General features: G+C 38.2%; 1 protein-coding gene across 11 annotated transcripts in view; it reads left to right on the forward strand.

The window, feature by feature from the left end:
• Window positions 1-377: 377 nt before the first annotated feature.
• Window positions 378-22,803, forward strand: part of Zbtb25 (zinc finger and BTB domain containing 25) — a 46,457-nt gene continuing 24,031 nt past the window's right edge. For 5 of the 11 annotated variants that reach the window (XM_046461241.2, XM_046461242.2, XM_046461236.2 and 2 more), the window contains exons 1-3: window positions 380-520; window positions 13,856-14,035; window positions 17,647-18,145. In XM_046461241.2, the coding sequence (XP_046317197.1) occupies window positions 13,863-14,035; window positions 17,647-18,145 (672 nt within the window). In that variant the 5' untranslated portion in view covers window positions 380-520; window positions 13,856-13,862. Of the gene's footprint in view, window positions 521-10,003; window positions 11,368-11,387; window positions 12,137-13,855; window positions 14,036-17,646; window positions 22,080-22,803 lie in introns of those variants that run through there. The other 6 variants (XM_046461237.2, XM_046461239.2, XM_046461238.2 and 3 more) reach the window with 4 other exon arrangements.

Here is a 22,803-nt window from a genome sequence, read left to right on the forward strand (position 1 = left end):
CATGCTCCACCCCGTCCAGACCGCCTCGCCTCCCAGGCTCCCGCGGTTCGGCCTGGCTGTCCCCGCGTCCTCACCCGCGGGCACATCTTCCCCGCCCCCACCCCGGCCTCAGAACTGCGGGGGTGTCCGTGCTTTTGCACACCCTGGGGAAAGTCCCCAGGTCACGCGGTTGTATGTGGGGAGCCTGTGACGCTCAGGCTTAGCCCCACGCTTCCGCTAACAGAGTCAGGACTGGGGACCGTGGCGGCACCCAGAGCGCGGGCCGACCCCCGTCTGGCCACTTAGGCGGGCGGGCGGGCGCACACGTACGCACGCAAGCACGCACACCCGGCCCCCTCGTCGCTGGTTCCCCAGAAACTAGGCGCACGATCACGTGGGCCCATCGCGCGGCGGCCGACGCGGGAAGCCGCGCGAGAGCCCGGCACCGAGTGCGTGAGTCGGCGCTGCCGCGTGCAGTGCGCGGCGCGGAGCCCGCCCCTCCCGCATAGAGAAGCCAGCCCGCCGCCGCGGCGGCGTCTGGGTAAGCGTCGCGGCCCAGCCCCTGTGGGCTGCTCTGGGTTCAGTCCCTCCCTCCACTAGCCACCGGGGCTGTGGCTGCAGCTGCATCGGCCGTGAGACAGATGCAAGTAGCTGGGGAGAGGGGTGTTTTTGATCTGTTTGAGATGTCATTCAGGGCGCAGGAGGAAAATGGCAACCTTGAATGAGCGCTGGGTGGATGACCAGAGCTGCCCTTTGGTGCCACGGCTGGGGCCTGACGCAGGCGGGTGTGGCGCGCGGTCGCACCGCGCAGGCCTGGAACCCTCCCTGCTGAGGGCCTGGGTGCGACCCCGCGCCTGAAGCCCCGATACTCATGACGCGTCTGCCCCCCCCCCCCCCCCCCCCCCCCGCAACTGGGCCCACCCATCTTATAAGCGGGAGGGTCTGCAGGTGCAGCTGCGCGGACGCAGCGGCCAATATCTCCTCCCCATCCCAGTTTGTGAGTACCCAGTTTCAAGGGCAGAAAGCTAGGTCCCTAAACCCAGTAATTTCTCTCTCTCTCTCTCTCTTTAAAATGTTTACGTCATTCTAAGCAAATTCAGTTTTTCTCTTTGAAGTTGGCCCCATCTTATCAGCGTCTCCCTAGCACTTACTTGGAGAAATCAAGCGCTAATCAATTCCTGGGCAGCGAGCAGCGCTGTACCTAGAACCTGGCAGTAGCTAACGTGTTTTATAAGTTAACCTTTGTATTTCCCTGCAAGGGGTTAAATTTGGTATTCTTTCTCTTTAGACTCAAGTCCTTTTGGCAGAACTGTTGATTCACTCAGGATTCTGTCAAGTATGTGAAGGACATTTCATAATCTCAAACGTTTGAGCTGAGAAGCCTTACATAAAACTCAGTTCAGGGCTTCAGTAGTAGAGCGCTTGTCTACCATGCACGAGGCTCTGGGTTCCATCCCCAGTACAGCAAAATAAGAAAACAAAAACCAGATATTTACAAGGACACCAAGCCTAAAGGGCATGGTGTTTCTCGATCTGCTTGATCTAGGGCCTCCATCTCTCAGCTGGAGTTCATAGTTACAGACATTCGGACATTGCATCCTCCACCATGCCAGGACTGCTGTGCCAGTTTAACCTGCTCTGTATGTATCAACCAAAGGAGATTACACTTGGCTTGTAGGATTTCTCAGGTTTATTAAGAAATCAGTCTTGGCCAGTATGTGATGGCTCTGCAGTAGGGAGATAGCACCGTTTCTAGGCGGGTTAGGCAGCAGGTGATGTGCTTTGGGGCCAAAAGCCCATTCTCCCTCCCAATACCTCTCACCAAAACCAAAAAACAACAAAACCCTTTAGCTCTATTCTCTGCAAGAACTACAACCTTGTGGCATGGGTTGGTTTTTAGGTTTGGGCATCAAAGCCTCTAGGAGTCTGAATGTGTTAGTTAAGGATAAACTATGAATCCATTATGGGACAGAATACTAATGACATGAAATAAGTTAGTTCTGATGACTGGTATGAAACCAAGAGGCAATAAAACATCAAGGGATGGTTAACAAGAAAGTTGGAAGGGACCCCACCTTACCTGCTATATCTTTTTGCCCAGTCCTATCCTGAATGTCTTTTTTTTGGATATAGCTGAGATGGATCCTGCTCAAGTTAGGTTTATTGAGTACATTTAGTGGGTCAGGTCCCATACCAGCTGCTTTCAAAGATGAATTCTGAATTCTTCCCAAGAAGAAGAAAATACTGTCTCCATGTTATAAATGTGTTAAAACTCTGAGGAAATGGGCTCAGAGAGATTTACCTATGATGATAAAGTCATTTACGGAGGAATTTCAACCTAGATCCCTTATCTTCCAAGTCTAGTCTGTACTCTTTTGCATTATATGTTGCTCCCAATTCAAGCCAGGAAGGGGATGAGAGAATCGCCTGTGGCTGATTTATTGGCGCCTGTGGTTGCCCATAGAGGCCAAGCAGGACTTTCAGCTGCCCTCTATGCCTCAGAAAGTGGAGTTATGTGCTTCCACCCTATCTCCTGAGGGGAATGCAAAGGAGCCAGGCTGTCTAGCTGGGGAGGAGGGGCCCAAGTGTCTTGGTCGTAAAATAATCCTGGTCAGGGCTATGCTGGGAAATATTGCATAATGCCCTCCCTACCACTGAACCAAAGTGATTTATTTACTATGGTCCGTAGGTGGTGCTTGACCAACTTGTCCATCTTAGTAATAACAGACCAGAAAAGAGTTGGGGTCTTAAATGACTGCAGATTCCTCTCCCCCCCCCCATCTTGTTTTAAAAAAGCAGTGCAGGTGCTCTTAGCTAGATAAATTATAAAGTACTTCTGTGCTCCCTTTCTGTTTTATTCACAGAGCATGTGAATATCAGTCCTTTGAGAGGAGAGATCTAACAAAACTACTGCTCCAGTTTATAGTAACCAGTATAGGCTATGGAGTGAGACCTGCTAGTTGTTTTGTTTGTTTGTTTGTTTTGTTTTGTTTTTTAACTTTTTTTTTTATGAGGATGGAACCCAGTGCTTCACACATGCTAAGCAAGCGCTTTACCACTGAACCTCAACCCCAGCCCAAGACCTGCCTTTTTTGATCTCCGTGTTATACTACTTGCTAGTTATGTATCCTAAGTTTAAATTTTTTCCTCATCTCTAAAATGGAAATGAAAATAATAAACATTAGTCACAGGGTTAAGAGAGAGACTGGGGAGCACTAACATACAGCCTTACATATAGTAGTATAGTAATAGTAACTGTGGGAAGTAATCTGAATAGTATTTATTCTTCCTAGAAAAGGAAGGATGTTGCTTCTTAAACCTGCTTGGGGGGCTGGGGATGTGGCTCAAGCGGTAGTGCACTAGCCTGGCATGTGTGCGGCCCAGGTTCGATCCTCAGCACCACATACAAACAAAGATGTTGTGTCTGCCGAAAAACTAAAAAATAAATAAAATTCTCTCTCTCTCTCTCTCTTAAAAAAAAAAAAAAAAAAAAAAAACCTGCTTAGGGAGAGTGGAGGAAGAAGTGGTGTTAGAAGCAAGCAGTTTCAGGATTATTAATTGATTTTACTTACATTCTGCTTTCCTTTTTTAATAGGAATTTCACTTTTTTCTTGGTCTTATTTGGAGGAAAAGTGTTTATAGTGTTAAGTCAGTTATTTTTGAAATTTTTCTAATTCAGTTTTTCCCTAGTTACAAATCCATTATACATGGATGTTTTATTTCTTCTGGAAAACTCTAGGCAATAGTAGCAAAGAATTTCATGGTTATGTGGATTATGTGTTCATGGAACTGTAATTCCTTGGCAAAGAAAGTTTTGTTTCACTTATATTCAGAAGTTATAATCACTCTTGTCTGTACTGTATTCCAGGTCTATACTAGCATTGTCCTTTTCAACTTTCTCTGATTCTTTGAGGAACTTTTTTTTTTTTCCCTGTCAGAAATTCAGTTTTTATGTTTTTTTTTTCCCCCCTTTTCTTTTTAATGGACTAAAAAGAATCTTTTTCTTCACAGGGTTCTTATTTTTTTTTTTGTAAAGGTCCATTAGCAGTTTGTACTCACTGCTATTAGCATTGTTGTTGGCCTAATGCTGTGGCTTATCAGGCATCCCACAATGTTGTTTAGATGGGGGTTAGAGGTGGAGAAGCCTGGCTGTGTCTGCCAACTGGCAGGAGGCCCCAAACTGACATTTGCCCATTCTGTTAAAGGTTTCTAGAGAATAACTGCTCTTTCTTTATCATCAACAATGTCTATTTCTCCTCTTTAACATTCTCTGTGGATTTCATAAGCCAATATCAAGAATTTATGCAGAATTTCGTCAAACATTTTCAGATTTGAAATTTCTGTATCATTTTTAGATATTATGAAAGTAAATATAACGGAATATGAGAAATTTCTAGTGTTTTTCCCCCTCCCCCCTTCTTGATATGGGAAAGCTACATCCCCAACCCTTTTTGTTTTTTGTTTTGAGGCAGGGTCTTGCTGAATTGCTGAGGCTAATGTCAAACTTGAATCTTCCTGCTTCAGCCTCCCAAGGCTCTGTGTGCACCAGGCCTGGTTTTCTAAATACTTTTTTTTTTTTTTAAAGATATCAGAAAATACTGTATTCTTCCTCTTTCCCATCCCTAATCACCCTACTAGTTTTAGAGCCTTTTGTTTCTTATTTTGGCCAATTTTTTAAAAAAGTTGCAACTGGAATTATGGTTCATTTAATATACACAATATCATTCCCATACTTTAAACGTAAGATTGCTACTTATAAATAACTAGTATAAAATTGTTCCATTTTACTTAGTTTGAATTAATCTAGAGTTACTATAATCTAGAAAGTAAATAAGATTTTGTTAGTCTCCTAAATAACATGTAATTTTAGAGTATGAAGTACTTCCTTGGTTCTGTGCTCTTCCAAGGCAATAGTTGTTAATTGTGGTGTCATATGAAAGATTCCTGGGAGCTTCTTTTAAAAGAAAGGACCTATGCCTCACCCCCAGGAATTGTTTGGGTGGCCTGGGGTGGGTCTCTGGCATCAGTCAACTTTACATAGAAAATTTTATAGTTAGTGATAACAACCATTTTTTCAGGATAAAATAATTTCTAATTTCCATACCTTTTCTTTTGTTCAGTGCTGGGGATTGAACATGGCCTTGTGGGTGTTAAACAAGCAGTATACCACTGAGCCACACCCCCAGCCCTATTCTTTGATTTTTCTGGGTAATCAAATGTCATACCTCTGCAATCATCTTAAAAGTTCTATTAAAAAGTTAAAATCATTGTAGAAAGTATTTTGTCACGTAGCACTTGGAATATTTTGTTTTTACATTTGTATTTATAGCAATAAGTAAGGAGCTCAAAAAAACTGCGAACATTTCTCTGCCAACTTTCTGTCTTCTTGTCTTAATGCTAATGGTAAAGTCTCAGTGATAGAGACCTACAGGAGAAGTAAGACTATTTTCTTTCAGAAACAGATGTCCTAATCCTTTTTTCCTTTTTTATTAAGGATTGTACGGCCTGGAGAAATAGGAGTTGTACGGTCTGGGATCTCATTCTGGCTACTATAGAGATGAGACTGCAGTCTAACTAATAAAATATATTTTTCTAAATTGAAAAAAATTAACATCAAGCCAACTTTAATATATATATATATATATGTGTGTGTGTGTGTGTGTGTGTGTGTGTGTTATAGATGGACACAATGCCTTTATTTATTTATTTTTATATGGTGCTAAGGATACAGTCCAGTGCCTCATACATGCTAGGCAAGCGCTATACCATTGAGCCACAACCTCAGCCCTCAAGTTAACTTTTAATTAAACAAACATATGGTATTAAACTTCCTTATCTTACTTAGTTTGAACTAATCCTGATTTAACTACAGTTTAAAAACTAAATAAAGTTTTTATAGTCTCTTAAATATCATGTTAATCCTGTTATTTTATTACTTTGATAACAAAGCTTGATTTATTTATTTTTTTGCAGTACTGGAGACTGAACCAAGGAGCACTTTACTGTTGAGCTACATCCCCATCCCTTTTTACTTTTTATCTTGAGAGAGGGTCTTGCTAAGTTGCTAAGGCTGGCCTCCAATTTGCGTTCCCCTGCCTTAACAAATCGCTGGTATTACAGGCATGGGCTGCTTTGTCCAGCATATAAAGCTTTAAAATGAGACCTCTAATTGTTTCTAGTATTTACAAATATAATAAATGGATAACTTTTTTGCATCCTTTCTGCCATCTTAAAACTTCCACCAAAAATTCTTAAATGCAGCTTCTAAGATTTTCTATTTGCTTGGGAAACTGATTATTTTGCATATCAGAAAGTAAAATGGATGACAAAGAAATGATGAACAAAGTCTATATAAAAAGGCTGGGGCTGGGGCTCAGCGGTAATGCACTTGCCTGGCATGTGTGAGGCACTGGGTTTGATTCTCAGTACCACATACAAATAAATGAAATAAAAGTCTATCAGCAACCAAAAAATATTATTAAAAATAAAAAATGCCTAACTAGGATCATGCATGGTGTGCATGTCTGTAGTTCCAGCTATTTGGGAGGCTGAGGCAGGAGGGTTGAAAATTGAAAATCAGCCTAGGAATTTCATAAGGCCCTGTCTCAAAAGAAAAACTTAAAAAAGGGCTCGGGTAGAGTGCTTGCTCAGCATGCAATCTCCAATACAAAATGGAAAAAAACAAAACTCAGCTAGGGCTAGAGTATAAATCAGTGGTAGAGTACATCGAAGGGTGTATTAGAAAATATTGTAATAACTTTGCAGTGGATTGGCACTGTTGATATAAAATATGCTTCCTTAAAATATTAAATGTCTTTTATTATGCAAGCAAGCTTGTATGAACCTGTTATGTGTGTAAGGTATATGTATGTATATGTGTATGTGTGTATGTATGTATATATATGTGTGTGTGTGTGTGTGTGTGTCTTTTTAACAGTTCTGAATTTATTTCATTTTATAAACTTGGAAAATTTACCTCTGTTTGCAATTATATTTCAACATAATGGAAAAATCTGCCATCAATCTAAATGTTTTAAAGTTCTAGATGGGGGTTTGGAGAAAAGGCACTGGATTTAAAAAGTCAGAACTTGAACTACCATTAGCCTTACTTAACAGCTAGTTTTCTGACTTTGTGTACCTTTCCTGCCTTTTCTGATTTTAAAGTTTCTCAGTTAAAAATTGGAGCTGATAATACCTGTTCTATTACCTCATGGAATTAAAAAAAAAAAAAGTGTAGGTTAGTAGTTCTCGAAGTGTAGTCCAAAAGACCCTTGGTGATTCTGAAACCCTTTCATTGGATCTACAAGTATCTTCCTTTGGCAAGATTTTCAGTATACTTGAACCAAAACAACACACAGCAACCCATTGAATGCAGAAGCCAATAAGTTGCTTAGGTCATCATGAAGTTGCTGAGGCTGGCTTTGAACTTGTGATCCTCCTGCCTCAGTCTCCCAAGTCAGTGGAATTATAGGCATGTGCCATTGGACCCAGCTCCAGCTGTATTTTTTTTTGGTACTGAGAATTAAACCCAGGCGTGCTCAACCAGTGAACCACATCCCCAGCCCTTTTTTGTATTTTATTTAGAGATGGGGTCTTGCTGAGTTACTAAGTTCCTCGCTAAGTAGCTGAGGCTGGCTTTAAACTTGCAATCCTCCTGCCTCAGCCTCCTGAGCCATTGGGATTACAGGTATGCTCCACTGTACCCAGCTCATTTAAACATTTTGTACTTTTAATTTCTTATTTTTTTTTAAGTTGTAGGTGGACACAATATCTTTATTTTATTTATTTATTTTTATGTGGTGCTGAGGATCAAACTCAGTGCCTCACACATGTGAGGCAAACGCTCTACCATTGAACTACAACTCTAGCCCCTGTACTTTTAATTTCTAATATGGTAAATATGGATAAATATTATCCACATAAATAATATCTTCATAACCATTAGTCCCTTTTTTTTTAAGTGTGTAAATATACATTGAGATCAGAATTTTTAGAGCAGCTGATAAAGACTAATGGCTAATTTGTTCCTGTTGGGACAGTTCTGCAGATTAAAAACTAAAAAAACGAGGGGAAACTTTTTTTTAATTACCAGATGACATTTAATAGTTACAAAAACAGGGGTAAAATTTGCAACTGGAAGAGGGAAATACCAGTGGTTAAGTTTACACTTTAATGAATTTTAGCCTGAGGGTAGGCTCCAGTTGGTGACAAAAGGGCTAAAACGGGGGTAACAAACCTGTACTCTTTCTTAAGGAAGAGGCCAGAGTTCAGAATGTCGGTGTATCTGGAAAGTGAAGGAGAAATCCTAGAGAGGATATTGGGATGGTGGAATCATAAATGCTGAATATAAACTTGCTGTATATATACTTGCTGTGTATATATACTTTGCTGATTCAGGGTTGAATCTCTTGCCCATTCCTGATATGCACATGTATAGAATACCTTCCAAACAGCACACATAAGGCTAAAAAATCTGAACAGGTATTTTCAACTGTTGCCCAACGTTGGGGAGGCCACACATGGAGTTTAGTTCCAACCCAAGTTAATTGTCTACAAAAGTAGCACTCTTTGAGGAATGTGACAGATTCTGCGAATCTCTTGTATTAATCACAATTTTTAGCATATGATCTAAAATGACTACACATGGGAAAGAAAACGACAGGGAACCATCACCCTAATCAATGGACCCCCACAGCAACCCAAAGCTAGATTGCAGAGAAGATTTAAAACGGATATTATAACCATGGTTAAGGATATGATAAGTAAGGTTGTAAAAAATAGGAAATCTCAGCAGAGAAATAAGAAACTTCCAAAAAAGGAATGAAATGAAAATGTGAGACCTGAAAATACAGTATCTGAAATCTTAAAATCTCACTGAGTGGGCTGGGGTTGTGGCTCAGCTTGCCTGGCACACATGAGGCACTGGGTTTGATCCTCAGCACCACAAATAAATAAATAGATAGATAGAATTATGTCCATCTACAACAAATTTTTTTAAATTAAAAAATTAATATAACACCTGTGAAATAAATCCTGTCATCTGTATGTTATGAGTGAAAACTGAGACCCAGAGTGCTGAGTATGTTGTTAAAAATCACAGTTTAGTAAGTTAGCCAAGCTGGAGTTTTAAACTGGCTTTCTAGAATCTAAGCTTTCACTACTGTGCTATTCTTCTTGCAGAATAAGTAACTGATCATGCTGTTCTCACTCAAACATCTTAGCTTATTGCAAACACAACTGGGGTAACTTATATTCAGTCTCCTCTGTGAACTGACCCCATCTTTCTTATTTCCTTTTGTTTGTTCTATGCCAAACTGAATTCTTCTGTTATATAATTATTCATATACCTCTCAGTATTTTTTTTTCTTTTTTGGTACTGGGGATTGAACCCAGGGTGCTTTATCACTAAGCTATGTCCTCAGCCCTTTTTATCTTTTATTTTGATGCAGGTTCTCCTTAAGTTGCTTAGGGCTCCCCTGAGTGGTCGGAGCCTGACCCTGAACTTGTGATCCTCCTGAGTCAGCCTCCTGAGTCACTGGGATTAGAGGCATGTGCCACTATGTTCAGCCTTCCCAGTAATTTTTATCATTATAATTATCATCATCATCATCATTATTTTCCCTATTTATGTAAGACCAGTTCTCGTGCCTTGTTTTCCATTAAGTTACCTGTACTTATCTCCCCCTCATAGCATGTTCATAGCATGTTTTCTGAACTGTTCTGATGGCACCACTTAACGTTTTTTTTTTTGTCTCCAGGTCTTGAAAAGTACATGCTTTCAAATATTTTTTCTCTATTAGGCTTTTCTTCAAGAGTATTTGTTGAGTAAATTAAGAGTAATGAGTAAATGTTACTCGGACTATTAAACACAAGATATTTGTATGTGCGGCTTTTTAGTGTAGTATTCCTCATTTCCGTATGGTTCAATAGTTCATTACATTAATGCATTTTATATATATATATATATATATATATATATATATATATATATATATATATATATATGGAGAGAGAGAGAGAGAGAGAGAGGAAGAACTGATGAAAATGTTTAGGATCTGAGGCTTTTTTTTTTAAAGCAGTTTGTAAGGCTGGCTTAAGGTATTTCAATTTGAGACATTTCAATGATTTTCACATAATAAAATTTCTAATAGTGTTTTTTTGTGGGGGCAGTACTAGGGATTGAGTCACATCTCCAGCCCAATTTTGTATTTTATTTAGACTGGGTCTCACTGAGTTGCTTAGTGCCTCATGGTTGCTGAGGCTGGCTTTGAACTCTGGATCCTCCCGTGCTGCTAGGATTACAGGAGTGAGCTACCATGCCCGGCTCTAATAAAGATTTTTATTTGTTTATTTTTTTTAAATCTCCCTGATGGTGTTTTGAAATTGGGAAAATGTGGGAAATACAAGTAGTGGTTTTCGGTGAAATAACTTCTTGGAACAGTACCTACAATTTAAATTTTTGTTTATATTTTAGAGGATTGAGTTAAACTTCTGTATTTTCTGTTACCTTGTTGATGCTTAAGGTGTTTTAAAAATGAGATGCGGGCTGGGGGTATAGCTTAGTTGGTAGAATGCTTGCCTTTCATGAATAAGGCCCTGGGTTCAATCCCCAGCACCACCAAAAAAAAAAAAAAAAAAAAAAGAGAGAGAGAGAGAAAGAAAGAAAGAAAAAGAAATGGCAAGGGTTAAGAGGTTTTATTTTAATTGGGGGAGAAATGGGCACATGTTTGAATAAATAGGGTTTAAAAGTAATGCCTCGTGTCACACACCTATAATCTCAACAATCTGGGAGACTGAGACATGAGGATCACAAATTTGAGTCCAGTTTCAGCAATTGAGCAATGCCCTAAGCAACGTTATGAGACCCTGTCTCAAAATAAAAAGGGTTGGGTATATAGCTCAGTGGTAAACTGCCCCTTAGATACTAAGTAACCACCCTCCACACACCAGAAGTAATGAATGAATGTGGAGTCAAAAGAATCAAGTTACAGTATTCCTAAAGAACAATATTACTTATATAAAATTTTAAGACTTGCAAAGCAACACTATACCTTGTTAAAGAATATATACCCTTAGAGTGGAAATGTGCAAGAGAGCTGTAAACACCAAGTTCAAGATCATGGTTATCTTTAGAGGCAAGGAAGATGGGGGGACAGACTGAGGGAGAGATGCCAAGGAGTATCTACTGTGCTTGTGATATTTAGTTTATTTATTAATTTTTTTAATATTTAATTTTTAGTTGTAGTTGGACACAATATCTTTATTTTATTTATTTTTATGTGGTGCTGAAGATCGAATCCAGGGCCTCGCACGTGCTAGGCATGCGCTATACCGCTGAGCCACAACCCCGGTGCCCCCGTGATGTTTATTTTGTGTGTTTTGCAGTAGGTGGGTAGTTTTTTTCCCTCTGTATCTACTTGTCCATCTGAAATATATTATTTTAAGTTCAGATCTTATAGTTCCCTATCCATCCTTGACTTCCCCTACTCCTTAGTTTCTCTCCCAGAAGTAAACATTTTACTAGTTTATTGGAATCTTCCCAGAGATGTGTAGTAGACATGTATAAAAGAAAAAAATATTAAATCCTCTTACAGATAAAAAGCTGAATCAATACGGAGTTAAGTAAGTCATTTACACAAGGCCATAATGCTAGTAAGTGTCAGAGGATTCAAACCCAATCTCTAGAGCTCAAATTTCTGGAGTCCAAACTTGTGTATAAATAAATCTTTCTCCCACTTTTCCAAATAACCAGCAGCTGGTGAGGCTAAGGCAGGAGGATCACTAGTTCAAAGCAAGCTTCAGCAACAGCAAGGTGCGAAGCAACTCAATGAGACCCTGTCTCTAAATAAAATACAAAAAAGGGCTGGGGATGTGGCTCCGTGGTTGAGTGCCCCTGAGTTCAACCCCTTGTACCCCTCCCCACAAAAATAAATAAAATTACCATCCATTCCTTTTATACAAATAGTCTTCTGTATACATTTTACACTATGCTAGATTTTATTTTACTAATAAGAATAAGCATTAATTTTGCTGTATCACATCTGCTTAGCCAGCAAAAAATTCGATTTTCTCTCTGATTCCTCTTTCAGAATACTCCCAAGGCTTCATAGGGGTGTTTTTATGTGCGATCCTTGTGTTTTCTTGGCTCTTCGAGTTTGTAAGTCATATTCACTCTGGAAGGTGGGGAGGAAGGAAATTTGGACTCTAGAGTTTGGGTTTGAATCTTCTGCTCTGCCATTTACTAGCAGTATGACCTTGGATAAGTGATTCAAGTCTGTTGATTTTTTTTTTTTAATCTGTAGGAGGCATTTAGTATTATTTCTTTTAGAGTTATATTAATAATTAAATGAGTGGAAGGTGCCTAACACATAGAAAGCATGGTAAAATATCAGCTATTTTTATTATATTATTGATTATCAGCTGTCTACTGCTCAAACTATTGCCAGTCCCCAGACAGCTAATCCAGACCTCCACCATTGACCTCCTTTGACCTTGATCTATCTGGCTAGTGAGGAAACTTCATTCTCTTTTTCAGGATCTGCTCTTTCAAAGGGTGTTCTCTCAGTCACCTGGTGATGCCCTTTATAAGTACCAGAACACTTTGCACAGCTAGAACAGAGAGGGTGGTGAAGAATATCCTTCCACGTGCCTAGAATGATGGCACTCCTGAATATCCTTATGCTCACAGTAGGCCTCTTGGCCAAAATTTTTCTTACAATTTCTTCCTTATGTAGGACTTTGTCCCTTGAGACTCATTTGTCTTATCCTGCCTTTCTTTTCTTCTTCTTCCTCCTCCTCCTTCTTCCTCCTCCTCCTTCTTCCTCCTTCTTCTCTTCCTCCTCCTTCTTCTCCTCTTTACCACTGAGTTACATCCCCAGCCCTTTTATTTTTTTTAGTTATAGATGGACACAATACCTTTATTTATTTATTTTTATGTGGTGCTGAGGATCGAATCCAGTGCCTCACACATGCCAGACAAGTGTGCTATCACTGAGCCACAACCCCAGCCCCACTAACCCTTCTTTTGACATGGGTTTTGCTAAGTTTCTTAGTGCCTAAGTTCCTGAGGTAGACCGAAAACTTGCCATCCTCCTGCCTCAGCCATCTGAATTTCTGGAATTATAGGCATGAGCTTCTGTACCTGACATCCATCCCTGCCTTTTTTTTACCTTCAGGCATATATGCTTATCTGTTGGGAGTCCAGTTGGGAAGAGATCAGGAGTTAGTTTCTTTCTCATGGGGCTCCTGGGCTCCCATGTAAAACAGAGGATGTGGCCTGACATCTTTAAGGGCTCCTAAACTTAGTGTTACTGATCATTCCCCACAAACATTTTAGATTAGTTGGGCAGCTATGTCCCCTGAGTGCCAGAGGATCCATAAGGAACAATGGCAGCTCTACCCCAGACAGTATTCCTTATGTTATTCACATTTATAGCTACATTTGAATAGCAGTATCTATTGCAACATGATTTTCATGTAAGTTAGCTCATTTAACTCTGAGGCAGGGATAAGTATCTCATTTCCATTTTTCCTTTGAGGAAACTGAGCATTAGAAACATTATGGTTGCATAGATAGAAAAGAACAGAACTTCCTTTTGCTCATGCGTCATTCATATCAAGCTACCGTCTTACAAGGTGATCAAGGGCCTTGTTTACTGTTCAACAGAGTTTATATCAGTTATCATAATGGAGGAAATTAATATTAGCAAGGTTTGGGGTGAAATTAACAGGATTGGAAATCTATGATTTCATTTATATTTAGGTATCCTTGCTGCTCTGTAGGTTTGTGTCAACTGTAAACAGTTTTTATAACATATGTACACACACACACACACACACATACAAACATATATTTTTATATTGCTCTTTTTCTCAGAGCCACAATGGATACTGCTAGCCATAGCCTTGTCCTTCTGCAGCAGCTGAACATGCAGCGAGAATTTGGTTTTCTATGTGATTGCACAGTTGCTATTGGAGATGTTTACTTCAAAGCCCATAGAGCAGTGCTTGCTGCTTTTTCTAACTATTTCAAGATGATATTTATTCACCAAACAAGGTAAGGATGTGTTTTTGTATATTAGAAGAAGATTATGTATATTTCTCACATTACAATATTGAAAAAAGTATATCTTATACTATCATTTTGTGTGCTATCATTATAGTGAGACCCCCTTTTTCTTGGTACTGGATCATCATGTATTATCTATCATTTTATCAGTATACTATCGTTATACTCAATTATACATTTTTTTCTAAATGTTCATTCATTCAAATATATTAAGCAATTTTATAATTGTCTTATATATCAGTAATTAAACTCAATATGTAATAGATCTGTGGTGGAAGGTTAGAATGAAATTATAACTTAAATGTATTGAAGGCTTATCCTATATTGAAGTGCTAAATCTTATAACATAATTCTACAGTTACCCCTATATTAGAGAAAAAAAACAAACTGAGTTGGTAAGATCGAGTTGCTCAGCCAGGATTATATAGCTAATATGTTAGACTCAGGTGCATATCTATCTGAAACTAAAGGTCTATGCTCTCTTTTTTTAAAATATTTTTAGTTATAGACGGATATAATAACTTATTTAACTTATTTTTTTATGTGGTGCTGAGGATCGAACCCAGTGCCTCACATGTGCTAGGCAAGCACTGTACCACTGAGCCGTAAGCCCTGCTCAGGTCTTTGCTCTTAATCATTAAGTTGTTGATTTCTATTTTATGATACTTTCATAGCAAGATTTTGGTGTCATAATTCTACCTACCATGAACTCCATATTACAATTCAAAGGTCTTTTGTTTAAAATATTTTTTCAAAGACTTCCTTTGTGTTTTTTGAATTTATATACAAGACAAATTTAGATATTCAGATTACGGGATTGAGGGATACTGGGGATTGAACCCAGAAGTGCTTTACCACTAAGCCTCATCCTAGTGGTTTTTTATTTATTTTTTTGAGAAGTGGTCTCATCAAATTGCTTAGGGCCTTGATAAATGCTGAGACTGGCCTCAAACTTGCATCACCTTGCCTCACCCTTCCAAGTCACTGGGATTACAGGCGTGCACCACTGCACCCAATTTAGATATTCAAATTTGAAGCTCTGAATAGAGAGTAATTTTAGTCCATTCTAGATTAAAAGTGATTCAGCAGTCTGTTTTTCTTTAAAGAACCTTACATGAATACTTAGGAATCCAACCTCAATTATACATTTGTATCCAAATGTTCATTCATTCAAATATATATTCATTATTTGTTGATGTGTTGGCACAGGCCTATAATCTCAATGACTCAAGAGACTGAGGTAGGATTTGAGGCCAGCTTCAACAACTTAGTGAGACCTTGTCTCTGAATGAAATAAAAAGCTCTCGAGACGTAGCTAAGTGGGTACCACTGTATTCAATCCCTAATACCAAAAACAAAAAACAAAAAAACCAAGCCTGCACGTTATGTATATTAAGTACCTATGTGCCAGGCACTTAACTAGACCCCAGTAAGTGAAGTTATACACCCTGCCCTCAAGAAATTTGTAGTCTTGGAAAAAAAAAAAAAACATAGTCCTATAGATAATGCATGTAAAACAAATCATTACAATGTAATTTACTTCTCTATACCTCTCTTCTGTCTTGCCTGTAAAGTTTTAGAATAGAATGATCACCCCCTGGGGTATTTGAGGAGATTAAATAGATCAATATAGATTAAAATGCTTAAAACAAGAGCTTTGTTGTTACTAATAATACAATGTCTATCATAGAAGAGTGTACAAGGTAAAATAGTATTTCAGCAGCCGTATTGTGAAGAGACTTTACAGAGGTCCTAAATCTTGAAAGATCAGGAATTATTCAGATAGAGAGGTGTATAAGAAGGTATGTAGCAGATAGAAGGGGGGGAAAACAGCATGAAAACGTATATATATACACACACACATACATATACATACACATACATGCACATATATGTATATGTGTGTATATATGTATATACATATGAACATTCAGACATTCTGAGTAGATCAGAATGATTGGAATTCATGGCACAATAGGGAGAGCAAGTTGGAGTGTAGAACAAGTAACAGGCAGCTTTTTCTGCCAGTCTAAGGAGTTTCTTCTCTGACCTAAGTGTCACAGTAGATTGCTTTCACTGCTTTAGAAGTGGCACTTTGTCTTCAGTCTCCTGAGAGCCATGAATTGGTTCAGCCCCTAAAGTACATGTTGTGTGCCAGGTGCAATGCTAAACTGAACCTAGGAATTATGAAGGTTGCAGACCTGCTCTGTATTGAGCAACTAAAGAAGCCCCTCAGTTAATAGAGTTCTTAACTGGTATTAAAAAAAAGAACTTGCCACAGGCCATGGCATTGGGTAGCTAGGTCAGAACAAAGAATGAAGACCAAGAGAGGAAGAGGGAATACTGAGATATCAGGACTAAAGAAATGTATTGCAAGCATACTGACACCCAGTGCATTCTAATGCATTGACAGTGAGCTTCTGCTTCCGAACGGTAAGTCCATTGACTGATTTCCATTTTCCCTTCATATTCAACAGTTTCCCTTAGGTTGTCTCTTTTCCAATTTTATAGGGATTTCCTGATCTCTTTTTTACTGTTATTTCCATCTGTTAACTAAATTCTAGATTCATATCTAAGAATCAGGTTTAGGATTACCTTAATTAAAGTTTTCCAGAATTGTACCTATGTTCATTTGAGATTTAAAGAATAGAATATTAATGTATTTTGGAAGCCAAAATAAGGTTAACATAATTTACATTTTAAATATTACCAATTTCAATAGACTTTTTAAAATTTTAAAATATTTTTATTGTGTATGGAGATGGTACATATCACTTCTATGTGTATGTATATCACCATTTTAACCATTTTTAATTAAACAATTCAGTGGTAGTAATTACATTCACAATGTTGTACAATCATCGCTGCTATTTACAAAACTTTTTCATCACCCTAAACAGCTTGTTGTAACTTCCAATTTCTGTGTTTGAATTTGCCTATTCTAGGTATTTCATGTAAGTGGCATCATATAATAGTTGTCTTTTTGTGTCTGGCTAATATTACTTAACATAATGGTTTTAGGGTTCATGCTTGTTATAGTCTGTATCAGAACATTATTCCTTTATATGGCCGAATAATCTGTTGTAAGTATAAAGCTGCATATTGTTTATCTATTCATCTTTTGATGAGCACTTCAATTGTTTACACCTTTTGGCTACACTGAATAATGCTGCAGTGAACATTGGCATGCAGGTATCTGAGTCCCTATGTCAGTTCTCTTGGTTATATACTCAATAGACTGTTAAATTCCTTAAGAACAGAACGTCTATCTTCCTCATCATTTTTCTACCTCCTGGCATCTAGTATAGTATTTATCACTTAAGAGTCATTGATTAATGTCCAACTAATCAGAGTATTGGGTCTGCATTTCCTAACTTTAGCCAGCAGATGAAATATATGAAGGCTTAATGTTAGACCATAAAATTGGTGTAAAAGGAAGTGTAAGCTTTTGTTGTAGTGTTTTATCAAGACAGATTGCTAAATTAATTTGTACTTTGTAAGAAGAAACTGCTTTAGACTAAGATTGCTGTTAACTGAAAGGCCAACTAGATTGTGTTTTCATTTTGCATGGTGTTCTCTCTCTCTCTCTCTCTCAACAGTGAATGCATAAAAATCCAACCAACCGACATTCAACCTGACATATTCAGCTATTTGTTACATATTATGTACACGGGGAAAGGGCCAAAACAGATTGTGGATCATAGTCGTTTGGAGGAAGGGATTCGATTTCTTCATGCCGACTACCTTTCTCACATTGCAACTGAAATGAATCAAGTGTTCTCACCAGAGACTGTGCAGTCCTCAAACTTGTATGGCATTCAGATTTCAACAACCCAAAAAACAACTGTGAAACAAGGGCTGGAGGTCAAGGAAACTCCTTCCAATAACAATGGAAACAGAGCTGCTGTCCAGGGTGACCACCCTCAGTTGCAGCTGTCTCTTGCTATTGGGCTTGATGATGGCACTGCAGACCAGCAGAGAGTTCATCCTGCTGCCCAGGCCTTGGAGGAGCACCAGAAACCCCCAGTGTCCATCAAGCAGGAGAGATGTGATCCAGAATCTGTGGTCCCCCAGAGCCACCCCTCACCCTCATCAGAGGTAACAGGTCTCTCTTTTACAGAAAACAGTGTCAAAATACATTTATGCCATTACTGTGGGGAACGTTTTGATTCCCGTAGTAACTTAAGACAACATCTCCATACCCATGTGTCTGGATCCCTTCCATTTGGTGTCCCTGCTTCCATTCTGGAAAGTAATGATCTTGGAGAAGTACACCCACTTAATGAAAATAGCGAGGTTCTTGAATGTCACAGGCTCAGTTCCTTTATTGTCAAGGAGAATGAGCAGCAGCCTGAACACTCAAATCGTGGTACCACAGAGCCTTTGCAGATTAGTCAAGTATCTTTGATCTCCAAAGATACAGAGCCAGTAGAATTAAACTGTAATTTTTCTTTTTCAAGGAAAAGAAAAATCAGTTGTACCATCTGTGGTCATAAATTTCTTAGAAAGAGTCAATTGCTGGAACACATGTATACACACAAAGGTAAATCTTACAGATATAACCGATGCCAAAGGTTTGGTAATGCATTGGCCCAGAGATTTCAGCCATACTGTGACAACTGGTCTGATGTACCTGTGAAAAGTTCTCGCTTATCACAAGAACACTTGGACTTGCCTTGTGCCTTAGAGTCAGAGCTCACACAAGAAAATGTTGACACTATCCTTGTTGAATAGCAACTCCTCCTACAGAATTTTTATACCAATCCTGAAAAAAAAATTCATGTGGTATTTTTTATTTATGGATTATTTTCCTTCTCAAGTGCTTGACTTTTTTTGTAATCCAGTTTTTAAGGTTGTATATATTAGGTCTTACAAGACATATATTAGTACATGCCTATTAAAATGTAACCTTCAGTTAATCCTATGAACTTCTCATAAATTAAATCTCAGTTTAGAAATCAGAAATCAGTGTGGAAATTTATAGAAACTTAGATGGATATTTATAGAATCTAAGTTTTTCCAGGTTTCAGAATCAGTAAAATAAAATAGAATATGAAATCTGTTTTAAAGAATATTCTAGGGCCTGGGGATATAGCTCATTGGTAGAGTGCTTGCCTAACATGTGCAAGGCCCTAGGTTCAATCCCCAGCACTGCTAAAAATAATATTCTAAACTGTTATTCATGGCTTATGTTTCATATGAATTTAGTCCCTATGAGGATTATTTTAAAATATTTTCTGCCATGTAGGAAATTAGTAGCTATTTTAATACATAATTATCAATAATACATATATTTGTCTTTTTAGAATCTTTTTTTCCCCACTTTTTTTTATTGGTGCATTAGAGTTGTACATAATGATGGAATTTGTTGTTACATATTCATACATGCACACAATATAACAATATAATTTGGCCAGTATCACTCCCCAGCACTACTTCCTTACCATCTCCCACCCCTTAGTTCTTTTCCTCTACTGATCTCCCTTTGACTTCCATGAGATCTGCCCCAACCTTTCTTTTCCTTTTTCTTCTTTAGCTTATGCGTATGAGAGAAAACATAAGTCCCTTGACCTTCTGAGTTTGACTTTACTTAACATAATGACATCTAGTTCCATCCATTTTCCTTCAAATTACATAATGTAATTTTTCTTTATGACTGAAATATGTAGTATATAGGATTAAGATGTGGCTATACTGAATCATGAGTAATTTTGTTGTTGTTGGGTATTTTTGTTTTTGTTTTTTGGTACCGGGGATTGAACCCAGGGGCACTTAACCACTGAGCCACATTCCCAACCCTTTTTTTTGAGACAAGGTCTTGCAAAATTGCAAAAGCTGGCCTCGAATTTGCAATCCTCCTGACTTAGCTTCGCAAGCCACTGGGATCAAGGAGTGTGCCATGCCTGACTTGTTGTTGGGGTTTTTTTTTTTTTTTTTTTTTGTGTGTGTGTGTGTGTGTGGTACTGGGGATGGAACCCAGGGCATCTGTCACTGAACTACATCCCCATCCTTTTTTTTTTTTTAAGACAAGGTCTCCCTCTGATTCCAAGGCTGGCCTTGAACTTGTGATCCTGCTTCAGTTTCATACGTAGCTGGGTTTACTACAGGTGTGTGTCACCATACCCAGCAAAATTTTACTAGCTTTGCAACATCTTTTATTTACTAAACATTGAGTATAGCTCTTTTAAAAAATATATTTCATTTAAAAGAGTAGTCAGGAGGGCTGGGGTTGTGGCTCAGCGGTACCGCTCTCCTAGCACATGCGAGGCCCTGGGTTCGATCCTCAGCACCCATATAGAAGTAAATAAAATAGAGGTATCGTGTTTAACTAGAACTAAAAATAAAAAATAAAAAGAGGAGTCAGATTAAAAAATAATCTTAAAGAGAAATACATAAGCAGATCTACCTTAATCTCTGTTTTTATATGCTTAACTAATACCCTGGGGTTGTAACCTTCATCCCAAGCATTAAGAACAATTTGAGATATTTCTGAACATAGATTTACATGAGTTTAAAGACAAAAGTGATGAAATACAAATCATCTTTCTACCCTCTTCTGTCAGGATTTTCTAGGCTATGTGGGTTAATGTTCGTTTTCTAAAAATCACTTGACATGTTTTAGAGGCATAATGGTCACTTTTTCTGTTCCTAAAACAAGCAAAGTAGATAAATTCAGTAATCTAGAACCACATTGAAAATCTTTGATGGTAGCTTTCCCTGTGTGAATAACTTAGTTTCCTTTTATAATGGTGATATAAAGCTAAAATCCCAGAAAAATTAAAGTTTGTAGAATAAGTGATAGATACTGCTGCTCTCTATACCTGAGAATCATCTGGTTAAATTTCACCATAAAAGATAGATTTAAATTGTTTCTGAAGAATTTAAATTTCAAGTACTAATAGTGAAGAATAATAGAGGAGAACTGGGGTTGTGGCTCAGTGGCAGAGTGCTTGCCTTGCATGTGTGAGGCACTGGGTTCGAGCCTCAGCACCACATAAAAATAAACAAATAAAATAAAGGCATGCTGTCCATTGGCTACCACTATCCAAAAAAAAAGCACTGGATTTATTTAAAAAAAAAACAGAAGAGACTCCAAACAGTCTCATCATTTTTGTGTATTGCCCTATTAAATTCTAAGCCTCACAGACATTTGAAGAACATTTGAGAGTTCCTACTCTTATTTTTATTTATTTATTTTTTCCTTTTGAGATGGGATTTTGCTCTGATTTCCCAGGCTAGCTTTGACTTCCTTGGCTCAAGTGGTCCTCCCGTTTTAACATCCTGAGTAGCTAGCCAGGACTACAGACATATGCCACCGTGCTTCAGCCTTACAGACATTTGAATATATCTCATAAAATTGATTTGTAAGACTTGGAATTTAACCACATTCAAAAAATCTTTGAGCTCCTTCCTAACTGCACACTTCTTAGGACATTTGGTGACGTACTCAACAATCTTGATATTCAATCAGGAGTGAGCTCAGAATAATCCACCTAATAAGAACACAAAGATTTTCTCTAGGTAAACAGTTTAGGTAAAATTACAAAGTGTTAACTTTTTCTTGAGGTCTGAATGAAGAATACTTCTAGGCATTGTATAAGGCAGTTGAATTTCTGCTGAAGGTGAGAAAAACCTCTTGGTGTCAAGAATGATCTGTGCTGAGAGCAAATTTCTTTGTTAATATGATCAATTGTATTGGGAATTGTTAAAAACAAATGTGTTGCTCTTTGGATTCAGAACTTCATCTAATCTTAAATTTTTTTTTACTAATTCACGTAAACAATTACTCAAACTTATACTGCCCTTCAAGATTTCAACTCACAAGAAGAACACAAATATTAACACTGATTTTATGTATTTTGGGCTATTTGTGATATATTCTGTGATCTTCTATGTATTTTGGGCTATTTGTGATATATTCTGTGATCTTCTTAAAGTAAATTTTTATTCTCATTAAGTTTTCTTATAGCTGATTAGCTATGCTAGACAATACTTTAAAATTAAAGTACAAATAAATCTATGTGAGTGTTAAGATGATAGTGGTCAACTGGATTTCTGTTCTTATACTTTCTTTTTAATATTAAGAATTCAAAGCATTGGGGTGTTGTGGTACACACTGTAACCCCACTAACCCCAATTACTCAGAACGCTGCAGCAGGGGCATTACAAGTTTAAAGCCTGTCTGTGTGATATAGCAAGATCCCATCTCAAAAAAAAAAAAAAAAAAAAAAAAAAAAAAGCAAGCAAGCAGATGCTCTTTCCTTGGTCCTTTTTTTTTTCCCCCCTTGGTCCTTTAATATTCTGTCTTACAATGTGGAAAGTGTTGTTTACTTCATTTTATTGGGGAAAAAAAATCCCAAAAGCTGAATTCCAGAGAACCAGAAACTTTTTTTTTCTTTTTTCATTCATCAGGCATTTTTAAAATAACTGTCATAAGCCTAACACTGGGCCCTGAGAGTTTTTTTTTTTTTTTTGTACAGGGGATTGAACTCAGGGGTACTTGACCACTGAGCCATATCCCCAGCCCAATTTGGTATTTTATTAGAGGCAGGTCTCACTGAATTGCTTAGCATCTCACCATTGCTGAGGCTAGCTTTAAACTTGGGATCCTCCTGTCTCAGCCTCCTGAGCAGCTGTGATTACAGGCGTGCACCACCGTGCCTGGCTGGTTTTTTGTTTTCTTTAAGACATGATTCCTCACTAAAATTTTAAAGTTCTTGTATGTAAAGCCTTTTGTTATGACTGTATCATCTGCA

This window comes from Marmota monax, unplaced genomic scaffold, assembly GCF_021218885.2.
Source record: "Marmota monax isolate L192 unplaced genomic scaffold, Marmota_monax_Labrador192_F-V1.1 WCK01_AAM20220418_F8-fsc00001, whole genome shotgun sequence".
Lineage (NCBI taxonomy): Eukaryota > Metazoa > Chordata > Mammalia > Rodentia > Sciuridae > Marmota > Marmota monax.